The 16,401-nt window shown below is 35.3% G+C and overlaps 1 protein-coding gene across 1 annotated transcript in view; it reads left to right on the top strand.

Moving 5' to 3' along the window:
• VAV3 (vav 3 guanine nucleotide exchange factor) overlaps positions 1–16,401 on the top strand; it is a gene marked incomplete at its 5' end in the record, with an annotated part of 88,488 nt that overhangs the window by 58,975 nt on the left and 13,112 nt on the right. Inside the window, 6 exons of the mRNA XM_010017628.1 lie at positions 761–897; positions 4,860–4,925; positions 9,464–9,498; positions 11,273–11,389; positions 12,091–12,178; positions 16,329–16,396. Coding sequence (XP_010015930.1) covers positions 761–897; positions 4,860–4,925; positions 9,464–9,498; positions 11,273–11,389; positions 12,091–12,178; positions 16,329–16,396 — 511 coding nt within the window. The remainder of the gene's footprint in view (positions 1–760; positions 898–4,859; positions 4,926–9,463; positions 9,499–11,272; positions 11,390–12,090; positions 12,179–16,328; positions 16,397–16,401) is intronic.

Genomic DNA, 16,401 nt, shown 5'->3' with positions numbered 1-16,401 from the left:
AAATGTGTTTTTAAAAATGCCATTATAAGAACATGGGGGTACAGGACACATAATTCTCTGTTCCAGCTGAAATCCAGCCCCATATTTGATATATGCTTGTGGAGATACTTGAAGTGTAGTTATAAACAATGATTTAGTTCTTTGTACAATCTTTGGGGAAAATTTTGTGGAATGCTTGCTGTTTAAAAAGAAAACCAAAAACAACAAAGCAACAACAACAACAAATCACAGATCAGAACATGAATTTGATCTAGGCTTTGCTATATATGTCCAAAAATATTGCCAAACCATGAAAATTAAAAAAGAAAATAAAAATAAAAAAGTCTTAGCAGCAGCCTAGAAAGATTGTTATTCTTTACGCTCTTGAACAACTTCACGTCAGCAGTATGCTTTTTTGGTAATAGCTGTCTAAAGCTTAGGAGATTATCCATATTGGTTTCTTGAATATTAGATCATCATAAGTTTTGCCTTGAACTTCAAAGACAGCCTTAATATGTGAACCTTGTGTAGAGCCAGGGGTGCACATGTAGAGGAAGGAGCCTCCATAGACATGAAATCAACTTTACCCCAAGAAGAAGGGGAGGACAAAGATGTTATTTTTAGGAGCTCTTTATTAAGCTGTATGTGGTATAGTACTAAGGCATTGCCTTAGTTATATTGAAGACATAGCGTCTCTTTGATTGCTTTTGTGGCCTTCAGGTTTTATAAGTTGTCATTAAAAATATATGGTGACTCATGTTTTGTTTGTTTGTTTGCTCAGGTTTACCAAAAATGCAAGTAATTCGAAACTACAATGGAATACCACAGCCAGCAACCCAAGATGGTCCACCATTGCATATTCAGATTGGTGACACTATTGAACTAATTAGAGGAGATGCACATAGCTTATTTTGGCAGGTATTGTATCATTTAGCAAATGGCTATATTCCATTAGTCCCAGATATTAAATTCTTACTGATATATTGCTCTTGTAACTTTTTTCCTTTTTGAATAACAGAAGAGTATCTTCTGGTTTATCCAAAATAAATGTGTAATATAGCTGCTTTTACTTTTAAAATGCCAGTAGTTCCTATGTTGTGTAAAGCTTCACTCTTGCAGCCTTAGAGTAAAGTTCATGGTGAATGCGTCTGCAAGAACATGGTATTGGTAGCAATCCATCTAGTGAACTTATAAAAATTAAGGAGAACGTCTGGCACATAAGCAGCAAAGTCCTGTGAATTTTCAGTCACTGCTTCTCTTAACATAGCAGAACTAAAAGCTATATTGGCAAAACCCGTTTACAAATATTAGGTTTATAGTGGAGAAAAATAGCTCTGCAAAACAAAACAATACCTAAACATCTTGACGACCTCTCAGTTCATTTAAGCACAGTTTTCTATGTACATGGAAAAAGTATATTCTATTGATGGTAAAATGCAGAACTGAGTGATTCACATTACTACCACTGTTCCTGAAATTTCTTTTTAGCTGACAACTGTAAACAGATTCAAAATGCTGGTTTGCACTCACTTTAAAGATAAATGCACTAACGCATATCTCATTTTTCTTGATTGTTTTCTTAATTGTTCGTACTAGAGTCCTGTGTACTACTGATGTTATTGAATAAATGGAAACAGAGCTAAATAGAAGAACTTTGAGGATATTAATAGAACAACAACTGGGAAGCATTTGTTGTAGTTTTGATTTGTTGTTCCTGTGTTTGTCTTCATGATTTTTTTTCTTTGAGGCTACAATAATTTAATGAATATAATATTTTTCATAACAATAGACTTGCTTTATCTATTAAAAAATATGTAAATAACACCCCCAACCCCCCCCAAAACAACCGCAAACATTCCAAACCCAAGAAACAAACAAAATAACAGCCTCTCCCCTACAAGGTCTTGGGTTCTGATCCAGAGAAGTGTTTAAACACACTCTTGATTTGGGACTGGCTAGAAGGTAATCATCTGACTAATACATGTAGTACAAGCCAGAATTGTGGGCATCTTGTGGGATTCTATTGCCATGTTCGTATACATCTGTCAACTCAATTTGCTGGAATTTGTCTTAGATGTTATTTGTACCTGTCATGCTAAAGGATTTAGCTAGAATCTCACTGTGTCTAACTAGCAGAAACCAGAATGCGCATGAGGCTTTTTCCCCAGAAGCCTTCATAATAGATTTGAATCTTAATGGAAATTGTCATCCCCATTAACATCAATAAGGAATTTTTTTCACAAGCTGTCTTGTCACACACTGCTTAGTACAGATTTCCATAAACCTTGTAATGACATCTGCATTTAAAAATGTGTATAAAGAAAAAAACCTGCAAACCAATTTGTTTTAAAATCTGTAACTTTTATTCAAGAGGCATTTTAAAGTAATTTACAGCTGACCTGCAAGACTAATACTAGAATGGATTTTTAAGTTGACTGTCACATAGTTTAGAAATTCAAGTGCTTGTAATAGATAAGTACATGTGGTTTCAGTATAATCTTTTCCTTCTTTACAGTACATCAAATAAACACCACAAATGACTAAGCAAGGCTTAAGTTATAGCTTAAGTGTGATCATTGTATTTTCAGAGACTTTAATATATTTCATGAAGTGGCTGGTCTTAATGACTGTGAGAGCACTTGTTATTCAGATAAAATGAGTATTGTAAATAAGCATCACTTTGATGGGAGACTGTGCTAGAGCTCTGCTTATAAGCCAAGTCTGTACTTCAGAGGGATTGATGTTTTGGGAGTAAAGAGAATATATGGATGCAAAGGGTAACCTGTATGCAGGCAGAGAGTGGGAAAGAGGGCAAGGAATTTTTGCTTAACACAGGTTCAGATCTACAGCACTGTCACTGGTTTGACCTTTTTTTTTTTTTTTTTTTAGTATCATTTCTATTCAGCATACGATAGCTTAAATACAGTGTAACTGCTTTTCTGTCTCCTCTGCACTTCTCTGTGAGTCTGGTAAAGATGGCAGTTACTGAGGTTACTAGCTGTGTGTGATAAATTGCATAATGATCTCCTTAGGAAAATGACGCACTCATTTATTGTGCTTAGGGCATCAAAAAGATTGTTTTCTTTTTTTCCATAAATCCTCAACAGCTCCACCTTGTTTGAATCACCGAATTCTGTTTTGTGGGGTGGCACTAGAGTACAATTACACACTTAGTGTTACAGGAAAAAAATGAACTAAAACCCCAAAGAAATTCTATGTCTGTTCCTGAAGCATTTTTCCCCTTTTAATTTTTTATGTTGCAGGTAAGTCATATAAAAAAAAAGAGTAGTTTTCAAGGTTACAATGCTTGTAAAGCACTCATTCTTACACTAATCACCAAATGCTTGTAGAATATTATGTTTACAGTCAGAAAATTAAATGAATTAAGGTTGGGCATTTGTGTGCTTTCAAAAATCTATGTTATTTTTTTTTTTGCCAAAATACACATTTTGATGCTTCATTTTATGTATTTGTGTTCAGAAATTTTAGCTGTGTGCTCTGTTCTACTCTGCTTTGAAAAATGTGGTCAGCCAAAGATGTTTCTATTTTGCTGTTCTGTCTGTCTGAGGAGGTGCTCTTCAGGGGACTGTGGTGGTGAATTGTGGGCTGCTGATATTGTTTGCCCTTAGAATCCCTGAGTAAATTCGTGGTCCCACAACTTTGAGACAGCAGTTGTGTTGCATAAAAGGCTTGGTTTAGGCCATGTTGGATGCATTTCTGCAGCTGGTCTTCTGGTTATGGGCTCATCTAACAACATATTCAGTTTTGCTCCCTGCTATGTGAAAGATGTAGACAGCTGGGCAGGGTCCGGAGAAGGGCTGTAAAGATGATAGAAGCACTGGGAAGCCTGACATTTGAGGAAAGGCTGAGAGAATGTGGTTTGTTCAGCCTAGACAAGAGAAGGCTCGGGGCAGATGTCGCCACCATATGTCAGTATTTAAAGGGTGGTTACAAAGAAGATGGAGATTTCCTTTTTACAAAGATTTACTTGAAAAAGACAAGTGGTGGTGGTTACAAGTTACTCCTGGGGAGAGTCCAACTCGACACAGAAAATTTTTCACAAGAACAGTCAGCCACTGAAATAATCTCCACAGGAAAGTGGTGGATTCTCCAAGGCTGGACATGTTTAAGATTTGGCTGGGCAGGGTGCTAGGACATCTAGTCTAGGTCATGCTTTGCTAAGAAAGGTTGGACCAGATGACTCTTGACATCCCTTTCAACCTGGTATTCTATGGTTCTATGTTGTGAATATCTCATAGAGAGCTAATCTTTAATTCTGTTAGTATTCTTGTGCTTATGTGATTTCTAGTGATTCTTGTCACTTACAGAAATCCTTAACTATAGAACTTTGTGTCTGAACTGGTTGATGGATTACTAACATAAATTCCCGTTGAAGTTAGCATGCTTTCTCAGGTGTTGTAACTGCTGTTGCATGGTAGTGTAGTCATTTTGGGGATCTGTAATGTTGCAGTGTGGCAGTTCTCACTGGAGTGATGCCATCTGAGGAGGAAGTAACTTGAAAGGAGATAGTGAACCTTAATGAAGATATTGGACCTGAGCAGACATTGACAGAATTGGAAATTACAAACCAGGCTCTGAGCTCCCTTCTTGAATCTCATCTCTCAAACCTCTCAGGTTTATCAGCTCTAATTATTATTTCATTGCATATCTAGTAAAAAAACCCCAAACAACCAACAAAAAACCCCCAACAACAAAACCCACACAACTGTTGAGTAACCCTTTATTGACGCAACATTGCATTTTATAGACTCTGTGATATACTTTTATTCTCCTAAATCCTTGAGTGAGTATTGTTATTTACTGTTAATCCCCATCATGTTTCAATAATGAAAATTGGTGTGTGCGTGTTTTTTTTCTAGGGCAGAAATCTAACAACAGGAGAGCTTGGATTCTTCCCAAGTGATGCAGTAAAGCCTAGCCCATGTGTAAGTGCAGTTGTTTAACTCTGTTTGTCATCTTACAACTGCCTACTTTATACCATTGCTTTATTAATCTTACCTCATGAAAATTGTATGGTTTCCCAGTTCCTTTGTGTTTTCATGGTATGTTCAATATTGCTTAAAATAAAGCATTTCAAAACTTTTGGTTATCAGATTTAAATAGGACATGTCAAGAAAACATGTTTGAGAAGCAGATTTATCTTTTGGGAGTATTAATAAATTGAACTGTCTGAGGAGTTTCCAGAGTATAGAACAAACACATTTTACGTGAAAGTGTCTAGCAGTAAGGTAAGAATGCTGTGATTCTAATCTATTCCCTAGTCACTTTGGGTTAAAGAGAGGGATTACACTTTAAGTAGTGAGTTTAAAAATGCATGAAACCAATCTAAATCTTTGAATTCAGGTGGCTCAATTAATTTTTTTCCTCTTGAGGTTCTTATCTGTCTTTATTTCACACAATGGTGTTCTCAATCTAGAGAAGTTCAGGGTAACACTAAGAAAAATTATTAAATCATGTATAGTCAGGAATTTCATATACAGATGTGATGATACATTAATATACTGTATGGTTGCTCCTTTATTCTCTCTTCTGTAACACTGTACATCAGATCACTATGTGTTTCTTCATTGAGATTAATTGATGTAAACTCATAAAACCCAGTGATGAATTATATTCCTTACTTTGCTTTAAGGCAGCTTTAACTTCTTTTAACTTGATTCACAAAGTTTGGGTTTATTAATAGAATTGTTTTCATTATAACATCAAGATATGCCACTTAAATGGTTTTTATGTAGGGGTAATCAGCTGTTAGTGGCTGCATTTTGATATGCCTTCAAGGCTTATATTGTGCCTTTGTTTCTAAAACAAATATACATGTCATCCTAAAGACTATAAATACAACGGTGTATCTTGAGACATCTTTAGTCATTTCAGAATTTTTCTGAAGAGGAACACACAGAGTATTTGTACGTATGGGTATGAGAACAGGTCTAGAATAAAGATAAAAATGTTATTTGAACTTAACTTTCTTCCCTCTGCTTATTGAAAAAGTTGTGGATTTCCTGTGCCATGGTGTCACTGTTCTGGACACAGGCAGTAGATCCTGCAGTATGCATTTGTGTTCTTGGAGCCACCCAGTCAGTCATTTTATAGTATCATTGACAGCAACAATAGCAACATTATAGGAACTACCACTACCCTCTAAAGTAGAGGAAACAGGATATCCAAAGCTAGGAAAAATACTACTGGGGTGTTGTGAAGATTGCTTTCGAGTGATAAAGGTTTCTTCTAACTTTAAAATATACTATTTAGATGACTATTGAAAATAATACAGTTTTACAGAATGAATAAATATCGTTCTTGAAATGTTTCCAACTAGGGTGATGAGAACAAAAAGAAAATGATGCTTCAACACTGTTAACATGGAAAGATGAAATATAAACATGTTATTATGATAAATGATGCAGTTAAAGATACTGAAACATCAATCAGGTTTTAAACATACTATAACTCTTACTGTTGTTATTAAGTCTAACAGTCTTTACAACCAGCTGATATAAAAATGCCCAGAAACAGCATAAAATACATACATCAAAAGACTTTAGGAATGAATATTGAATGAAAAACTGCTGAGCACCAGAATATCTATATTCCAGACTTTTCACAGATGTACCTATAAACAATTTTTTCCTCTTTGCAATAAGTGGTGTATGTCAGCAGACATTTTCTGCATCAGCTGAGTAATATCTGGTTCTTCTAGCTTTCCTTCAGTTTTCTCATTTCTATAGAGGCACCAGATACATAGCACAGTATCAGCCAAGAAAATAAAACAATGCTTGAGATATATATATATATAGATATATAGATATATATCTGTCTATTTAAAATTAATCAAAAGGGCCACTCATCTATTTAACTGGTCTGGAAGATTAACTTAAAATATCTTTGAATTTTTATATCCTTTCCAACATAGTAGGGCCACTTGAAAAACTAAGTTTTTCTTTTTTTTCTTTTTAACTATTCTTTCTTCTCCTGCTGCTGATAGAATGCATGTTATTTAATTAGTCCTATGGGCGATAGTACAAATCATTAAAGGTGCAATTCCTATGTAGATGAAATGTATTATTGAAATATCTCACAGCATGTAATGACTCTATAAGGACCTAGCTGGCCTTGAAACATCTCATTTGGTTGCTTCACTAAAACATTCCTCACAGGAATTCTTTCTTAGTATATTCATAATATGTTAACTTTTTCCAAGTCTTGCCATCAGAAGCAGAGGTGCTCAAGTAACGTCAATGGTACCTGTAGGGATTTGAAGAGCCACTGTTACTGCCAGAGGCAGTATCTGACTGTGTTAGGCCCCCTACACTTCAAAGGGGTTTGGATACTACCAATACTGCAAATGCTACTTTTTGAGAGCTCTTGGTCTACACTATTTGGGAGTAATGCATGTTTCCTTTTTTTCTCTCAAGAGCTAGACTAATGTAATAACTTTAACATCTGGATAGATTAACTGATGTGCAAGCTGAACATGTGACCCTGTTTTTATTACAGAGAATTTTAGTGTTCCACACTAGTGTCTGCTGTGTTACTTAGAAAAAATGTGAGCTTTGGGCTGTCCTGTCAAATTCAGAATATTCTCATGAAAGTGTTGGGTTGAGAGGCATTTGAGTAAGTGATTATGTATTTAATTTGAGTCATTATTACATCAATGAAGGAAGCAGAGTTTTGCAAACTCTGCAAATTTTGGTTTGCGGAAGTGAGTCTTAACTGTGCGGGGATGGAAGTTACAACTTAAGTAAATTTAAGTTAGCCAAAACTGTATCCTGTCACAAAAGCCTGAGCAGTTTTGTTTACTTCTATGGAGAAGGAGAAGTTAGAGAGATACTCATTTAATTCCTGAATAAGTTTTTGGAAAGCTTTCTCAATTAAAAAATATTCTGAAAATAACTAAGAATATACTCAGCCAGTGCTCCAAGTGAAGTGTTTGGAGTAAGTGCACCATGTAACTCTAGCATTGAGGCCTCTTAGCATGAAGCTGAGAGCCTTCCAATGGTGAAACTGTAAAAATTCTTACTTGTTTCAATGCGTTAGTAATTTAAAAAAAAACTGTGCTTTTTTTTGAGGAAGTTGCGAGATAGTAAGTTATCAACACAAGTTGATAATATCATGTTCCTCTGGTTTTTTTGGTATTGTTTATTCGGGCTGGTTTCTTTTTGGTGTTTTTGTTTGGTTTTGTAGAGGGTTTTTTGAGCTTTTTTTTTTCTTTTTTTTTTCTTTTGGGGAGTTTGTCACATCACCGGAGTTTATTTCAAGGCCAGGTCTAGAGGCTTGATAGAGATCTTGGTTCATACCTGAGGTCAAGTTAGTGGGAGTTGTAATTGATTTAAATTTTGATTAATTTAAGTTTGTAAGCCAGTGTAATAAAATCTTCCTGAGTTCATCTGTGTTTGGAAATCTCTGTTGAAGATATTCCATATATAATAAATAACGAATGTGAGAAGGATGTCACTGTTGTTGTGTGGGGGTTATTTTTGGTTGGTTTTTGTTTGTTTGAATGTTGTTTGTTTTTACATTGGATTCCAGAAAAGATTAAAATGTTCTTTGGTTTTACTGGAAGAAAACAAAAAGGGAAATGATTTGCTTATTTAAGAATTAGGTCATGACTTTAGGTCATAAGTCATTATTTATGACATTAGGTCATAAATCTGCCAGATGTATGCTAAGCTTCCACTAAAATACATTTTTCAGCACTTTGCAGGTTTCACACGTTGTTTTAGAAGAGTAGGGTAATACTGAATTGTCATGTCAATGTGATATGGTCAAAATGAAATGGTGATTTTCATGGGAATTGCTATACTGTGCATCTTGTGCACATATAAGCATTATCTATGTGTATGTTTATGTATACATACACATTTTGCAAACTGTGTTTTGCTTAATTTTTTTAAATTTAATTTGAGAATCAAATTCCACGTTTATTTCGGTACAAGGGTTAACCAAGTCATGTAAAAAGGTATGAATTATGTCATACAATACAATGTGTGGATTAGCCTTAACTCTCTTGGAAGATCATTTACTGTATTTCCTAGTCGACAGTCTTTCTAAGGCCATACAATCCTGACAACATGAGGTGCATTTATACATGTGAAGGTAAATTTGTTGCACATTTGAATGATACTTTTCAACAGTATGTAGCACCATTTTATATATGGAAATTTAATGTAGACACTGTCAGAGTCATGTCTAACAGTTACAGGAAATAAAAAAACTATCTGTCACAGCAGAAAAGAGTTAAAATAGTCTGTGCTGCTTTCAGAATGTATGGTATATTTATCCTTTATTATAACTTCCTTCAGGAGAAAAGAGGCTTGCAGACTAGTTAGATCATCTGTTTCTTTAACTTGTTTCATCTGGATATGGACAATTAGATCAATTTAATTTAATTGAAGGTCTATCTAATTTGTGTTGATTAGAAAAAAATCTTGATCCTAATTCTCTGTATCTTTTCATGTCCTAGGTTCCTAAACCAGTAGACTACTCTTCACAACTGTGGTGAGTCCCTGTCTAGTCTTAAAAGAATCTCTTTGAAAGAAGAAGTTATGGAAAGACAACTGTATTTATTACAGTTTAATTTATATTGGTTTAACTTTTCTAGGCTTTTGAAACCAACACCATAAATTGCTTAGAAGCATTTCTGATGTAATAAAGTACTTAAAGATTCTGACATTTTGTTTACAAGTCTGTAGATGTGCAGCCTAAGTCCCAGAGGTCTGAAACAGAATGAGTATATTATGAAAGTGTGCAAGTAGATTTTACACCTTAAGTGACTAAAGAGAAGGAATAATGGTAAATACATCTTGTCTTGTGAAGAATTCTGCACTCCCTCTTTTTAAAGGGGATGGGGCATACAAATGTGGAGGTAAATGAGAAGGTTGTAACAAAACTACTGCCACTGTTGCTTTGGGGCTCAGGTAGTGTGTGAACTCTCTACCAGAATTCAGCTCACTTGAACAGACATAGTTGGTGATGCAGGGAGAACAGATTAAGCATCACTTGCTTTCACTGATTTTCATGCTTTGTCATTTAGACATGAGTTATGATTTCCTTTAGTTTGCCAAAAATGAAATCAGAATTGGAACTAAACAATAACAGATTTATTTTTTTTTAATAGCAAGCCAAATAGATTGTTTAATATGTAAAATTTGTAAAATTGATATTTTAAATTAAATATGCTTGATTTATAATTTTTTTAAAAGAAAGCATATCATTTAGATCAGTGTTTATCTTTTAAGAATTTGTAAGACAACTGAGAAATGACTTTAGGATGGAACTTGCTACACTGTAACAAGTCATGTATTTTGAGATAAACTTCAAAATGCGTGTTACCTGATGTGTTTCAAAAAATAACTATTTTTAATCTGAAGCTCCTTTGTAATTGGTAGTCTTAGTGTGTGAACTTTTGCATAGTAATGGTCTGGGATGTTGGCTGCTTTTAAGCTACTTTCTAAAGTGGTAAAATAAGCATAAATTCCCTGGAAACCAGGTCACTTCCATCAATGAACAGTTTAACCTCTAATTTTGCAAATATACATCTGCTGACAATATCTCATGAAGTCCTACACAAACCAGCAAAGCAGAGCAAGGGCACAAATCTGCTTATGCAATCAGGTTGCAGAATTATTGACTGACTTGTCTTAGTGTTCAACTCTTAGCATCAGCTTTCTTAAACTTGGATATGTTACGATTTTAGCTTTTTCTTGTTGCTTGTGGATATTCAGTCTCCCTATTGCACGTAGCCTTTAGAGGTTATGAATAATTATGAAACCAAATAAAACAGTGTGTTTGTATGAATACCAAATTTTTGCATGGGTCTTCTTTTCAACCTAATAAATTGCCAGTGGCAGATACTCCACTCTGTTAAGATAAATTCCACTAGATGTGAGGGATGTTCAAAGGTTCTGGACCACTGTTTATTGTTTCACTTGCAACACATGATTCAGATGAACGTTTAGCATAAGAGCTATTCAAGTCAGTAGTCATTCAGTTAGTGCTCAGGCTCAAGTACTTTCCTTAACAGGCACTGTGTTCAACATGTGCACAAGTACTCTTCTAATTAAGAATTGTACCCCACCACCCCCTGCCACGCAGATATTTTTTACATTGTATTCTTCAGTCAAATATCTGGAAGTGGTATTCACTCGCAACTGATGTGTTTTTAGGTCCCCATCATATGCAGTATACTGGGATCTTGCATTGCCTATTTGAAAGACCTTTCTTTCTAGATTTGAAAAGAATTATAGGTAGTTTTTGTTATTCTCCATTACAGGTTTGCAGGAGCAATGGAAAGATTGCAAGCAGAAAGTGAACTTATTAACAGAGTAAATAGCACTTACTTGGTACGGCACAGGACCAAGGAGTCAGGAGAATATGCAATTAGTATTAAGTAAGTGGAATAAAATCTCCTACAGCAAGTTTTCCTGTTCTCATTTATGTTTAGATAATATTTGAAACAAATAAGGAAAATTAAACGGTGTTTCAATTTATATAATTATACACAGGATTAAGAGTTAATAAAAGAAAACTGAAATTGCTGACAGAAATACCCAGGATTTACAGTAGGAAGGTAGCAATGGTTTTATAATGCTGGTGTAGCAAAATGGTCTACAAAAATGATGATCTAGTATATTTGATAAGAGTAGGCAAGTGTTTGGAGTGTAATGTGATCTGCTTCTCTGAAGTGAATAAGAATATTTCGTTGACTTTGGTGGGAACTTGTGAAAGCCCTTTGCATCTCAGACTTTACAGTAAAATGTGGGTCCACAAATTCTGTGGATGCAAATTGTTGTGAGGATCTTCTTGGCTTTTGTGTGGTTTGTCAACATGAATATAAAATTAAGAAATATGTGGGAATTTCTAAATAGAATGAGCAGTTAGTTGTAACTTTTTTCTGAATGCAGATTACCTTTTAAGCTGTACTTTAATAAATATATTTGGTTAATTAGATGTCAGCTTTGCTTTGGCACAGATATACATTTTGTCTCAAGAATTTATTTGTGTGGTGTTACTGGGGCATGCCCTCAGGTAATTATTGATTGCGTCTGATTAAAACCACATTTATATTCATAAGTTATTCATTGCCCACAGGTACAATAATGAAGTGAAGCACATCAAGATTTTAACAAGAGATGGCTTTTTCCACATTGCAGAAAACAGAAAATTTAAAACTTTAATGGTAAGCATTGATTAGATTTTTAACAAAGTGTGATTTTTCTACGTAGATGTTGCTGTTAGTGTGAGCTACTTTAGTTTGTGAAATTACAAAAGGCTGTGAGAATGAGAGATTTGAATTGTGTCCATACCTGCTAATACGATAACTTTTGGTAGTTATAATTCCAAGCAATGGTAGTATGTGCTTAAAACTACATACTTATGATTGGACTGTGCCCCTTGCAGTGATGTGAAAGTGAGGAGGAATTTGAATCCTATGCATCAGCCCATTATGGATTTAGACTGAAACTTGAAAGGAGAATTTGATGTCTTTGGTAATTTTCTTTGTAAAGTAGGGATCCCTAAAAGCAGCTAGGTGAAGGTTCCTTCCTAGCCTAGCACATGTACATGTGTACTGCTGAACATAATGATCCCTATAGATGTGTAAGTTCAGAGGGAGGATGAGGGTATAAGGTGTATCTGTGTCAGACCAGAAAAACTCAGAGGAGACTAGTCTTCCTGGCCCTGATGCACCAGGCAAAGAGGTGCAGCTAGAGAATGGGGCTGTCTAAACTGCTGATAGCTCAGAAATCCTTGTTGGAATGACAGTAGTCAGGAGTCAATATCAATATGTCTAAATTACAGCAACTGTGTGGCTACTGCAAACTTAATACTCTGTGGCAGCGAACTGCTCACACACAAAATATAGTCTCTTATTAGCTTTCATTCTAACTATAGGAATATTTATTTCCGGAAATCAGTTTGGTGGTGTAACTGCCCAGAGTTTTCAATGTTATGTCAGAGTCATGATGTACTGGTTAGAAATTCCTTCTTATCTTTTTTTTTTTTTTTTGTAAACTTTAATTTGAAATAATTTCTTGATAGCTCATTTTTCTCAGACAAGACTCATAAATACAAGGTGTCTGAATAAATTACCTTAGTGCATTTGTAAAATTTTACTGCTTTAAGCACTTTCTGATGCGTGGTTAAAGAAAGCTCATTCAATATATTATATTTTTGCAATCAATTGGATTAAAACTTTCTCTTTAGCTCATCAGAGTACTCTAAAAATCATACATAAAAATTAAGCACAGTGCCAAATAACATTAGAAAAAGAAGCTTTAAAATCAGAAGCCTTAGAAATTATTTTAATTTAACCAGTGATACTCTGTAAAGCAAGAACATCCTACAAGTTATGGTAAATCGAGCAGAAATCTATACTTTGCCTGACCCTATTGAAATAAGTGCTTGTTAGAGTGGGAAGAACGTAAATTTACTGATAAAGAATGCACCAAACTGTTACCACACTCTAATGTCTTCATTTGACACCTAAAAACCAGCAAGTGTCTAGTGTTAGGGCTGGGGACCTTATCATGTGTAGCAACAAAAATCACAGCATTCCTCAAATGCCTGAAGGAGGTGATTACTTAGTCTGCAAACGCTACTAATGCATACGTTGAACATATGAGTGCTCTCAGGATCTTGACAAAGCATATGAGCTGGAGTTGCATGCTGCCAGATACTGCTTATGGCAGTGATGCAGTTTAATGCAATGATGCAGGTTTCAAAATAGAGCTGAATGATCAGAGATATAAGTACAGGGCACAAACTTGCATAATAAAGAAACAAAGAAACCATATGCATTGCATTAAAGAATTGAAAGGACAAAAGAAATTTCTAGTGTTAAAGTCTCATCACTACTGGTATAGCCTCGCTAACATTCAATTATGAAAAATCATTTCATAACTCAGTTTTTAGGGTATTATGAAATCTGCCCTTGGGAGTTAAGTAGACAAGTGGTAGTGTAAGTACTGTTTGCATGTGCTGTGGAACAAATGCTTTGTTTGGGTAGATGCGAGAGAAAAAAGAAACTGTCTGGAAGAAGAGAGGGGAAAAAATCCAGTCTTAGTAGAACAAGGAGCAGAAAAGAGGCAAAGCCAGCAGCCAGGGAAGCCTGAAGTAGTGATCTGCTGTGACACGGTGTTCTGTTCTACTTTGGAGGTAACAGAAGTAGAACAGCTGTTGTATACAGTTTTCACAGTGAATCTGAAAAACTTTCAGATAGGTAATTAAAATGTGCTGAGTGTGTAAAGCAGGCAAAGGTGTAGTGAAAGGTCAGCTTTGCTGCTGATGTGAATCATAGTAACGTGACACACTCCTGAGGAGCCCCGTCCACGCTGTCAGGGGCTTGTTCATCTGCAAGCTTATTACCTTGCTTATCTGTAAGCTTGCTACTGTAATTTGTGTAATGAATGTTTTAGAGGCCAGTTGTTTGTTGACAGTTTTCATGGAAGAATGGCGTTAAAAACTAGCTTTTAAAAGCAACTTAATCTTTGTGACCCAAAGTAAAAATTTTCTTAGTTTGGAACCATTTTACTTATTTTGCCAACAAATAAAATCTGTCCAGTTGAAATAGTTACTAAATTTACCAAACAGCATAATTTTTACAGACTTGCCCAATGGAAAAATGCAGCAAAAGTTTCATATTAGTATATTTTTCTGTTTATCCAGAAATCTTATTTTGAATGCTGCTTACTTGCAAATCACCCTCTCTGTTGCCTTGGTAATTTGAATGTCTGGGTACTTGGTGATGATATGCGACAGAAAATTTGGCTGCTGACAGTGTAGCTTGCATGCTGTGCTGATATCAGACAACAAAGCCCAAACAGTTCTTAGTCTCCCAGACCTTCTGGTCACTTGGATTGCCTGGCAGGCCTGTGATACGAATTGTTAAAGCAGGTGTAGATTTTACTTAGCTTTGGACACCAGCTTAGAAGCAGGCTGGGAGACACGCAACAGCTCGCAGTGTGGGGAGTGAAGTGCTCCAGGCTTCAGAAGATTATCTTCAGACTGTTCTCTAGAACTTACAGTTTATGTACTAGATCTTGGACTAAACAATTTGGGAATCATTTTATGTGGCTGGAATTAATATATTACTGATGTATGGTCTTGTAGGCTAATAATTTTGTTAATTTTTAACTAGAAGGAAATGATTGAACACAGTACTATTTCTTTATTTTGACCTAAGCTTCGCTTGGTCAGCTTTGATTTTGGAAATCTAAATGTAAGTAAGTAGAATGGAATGACTGAATTACTGGTAAGAGTGAAGGATTCCCAGTAAATACATTGCTTTGTGCTTGCATTTCTGAACAGAGAAATCCCACAGTTGAAATATTATTAATCAAATTAAATAACTTTCTTTGAATTGTCTGGTCACTTTTATTCTACTCTGTGTACAAACTGTGTTGTAGTGACATTATTAGGGCTAATTGAAATGTACGAGACAATAACAGGGGTTGAAGGCTGCAAAGGTAGTAACATGAGCTGTCAGTTTCTTTAAAATGGGTGGTTTTTCAAATAGAAACTAAAGGAACTTACCTTCCTGGTTACGTAAACTGAGACAGTTTTATATTTTTGTATATGCATGTATGCATATATATAAAATTCGTGCCTATATATATATATACACAAAATTTGTCTATATGTGAATATGTATATATATATGCACACATACGGGCAAATTTTTGGACTGGGCTCAAGGAGAGCGTGAAATGTATTTTTCAGTCAGTGTGCAGTATCTAAAAGAACTCCACCTCGAAAACCCCAAAACACCAATAAAAAACCAACAACACCTCCACAACCATCCCCTCCCCTGAATTTTAATGGCAGAGCCTTGAAAGTTTTATATGGTCCATATATCTGCTAATTAAGTTGCTGTTGACTTACATGCAAGCCTTATGCTTTATTTTGGATCTGTGTATACTTACAAATGCATTTGCGGTTAAGCATCACTTATCACTGCAAAAGAAATTTGACAAAACAAAGACGGTTACCATTACGTACTTATTGAGCAGCTGACCTTGCCTTCTGCCTGAATTCAGAAAGGCAAATACATGCTCAGCCTGGCACAAAGGAGCAGTAAGTGTTGACTCTAACAATGAGGTTTTGCTTACTCCCCTTGCTGCAACAAACCCCAAGACTAAAAAACCAGGTAAGGAAGCGTAAAAGCAGTCAATATTTAGGATACTTGATTTGGAAAAAATAAACATGTACTGTGAGGTGTTGTATTATAAAATAAGGTTGCTTCTCTGATAACTGTCATTGACTGTACACCAGAATGTTGAAAGGGTTGTGATTTCAGTTTCCAATGACCTAGTGTGTTTCCTTTCTGAAAGGAACTTGTGGAATACTATAAGCACCACTCTCTCAAAGAAGGCTTTCGAAGTTTGGATACTACTCTTCAGTTTC

This window comes from Nestor notabilis, unplaced genomic scaffold (assembly GCF_000696875.1).
Source record: "Nestor notabilis isolate BGI_N333 unplaced genomic scaffold, ASM69687v1 scaffold7277, whole genome shotgun sequence".
In the NCBI taxonomy this organism is placed as follows: Eukaryota; Metazoa; Chordata; class Aves; order Psittaciformes; family Psittacidae; genus Nestor; species Nestor notabilis.
The sequence above is the reverse complement of the archived record's forward strand: the minus strand, read 5'-3'. Positions and strand labels throughout refer to the sequence as shown.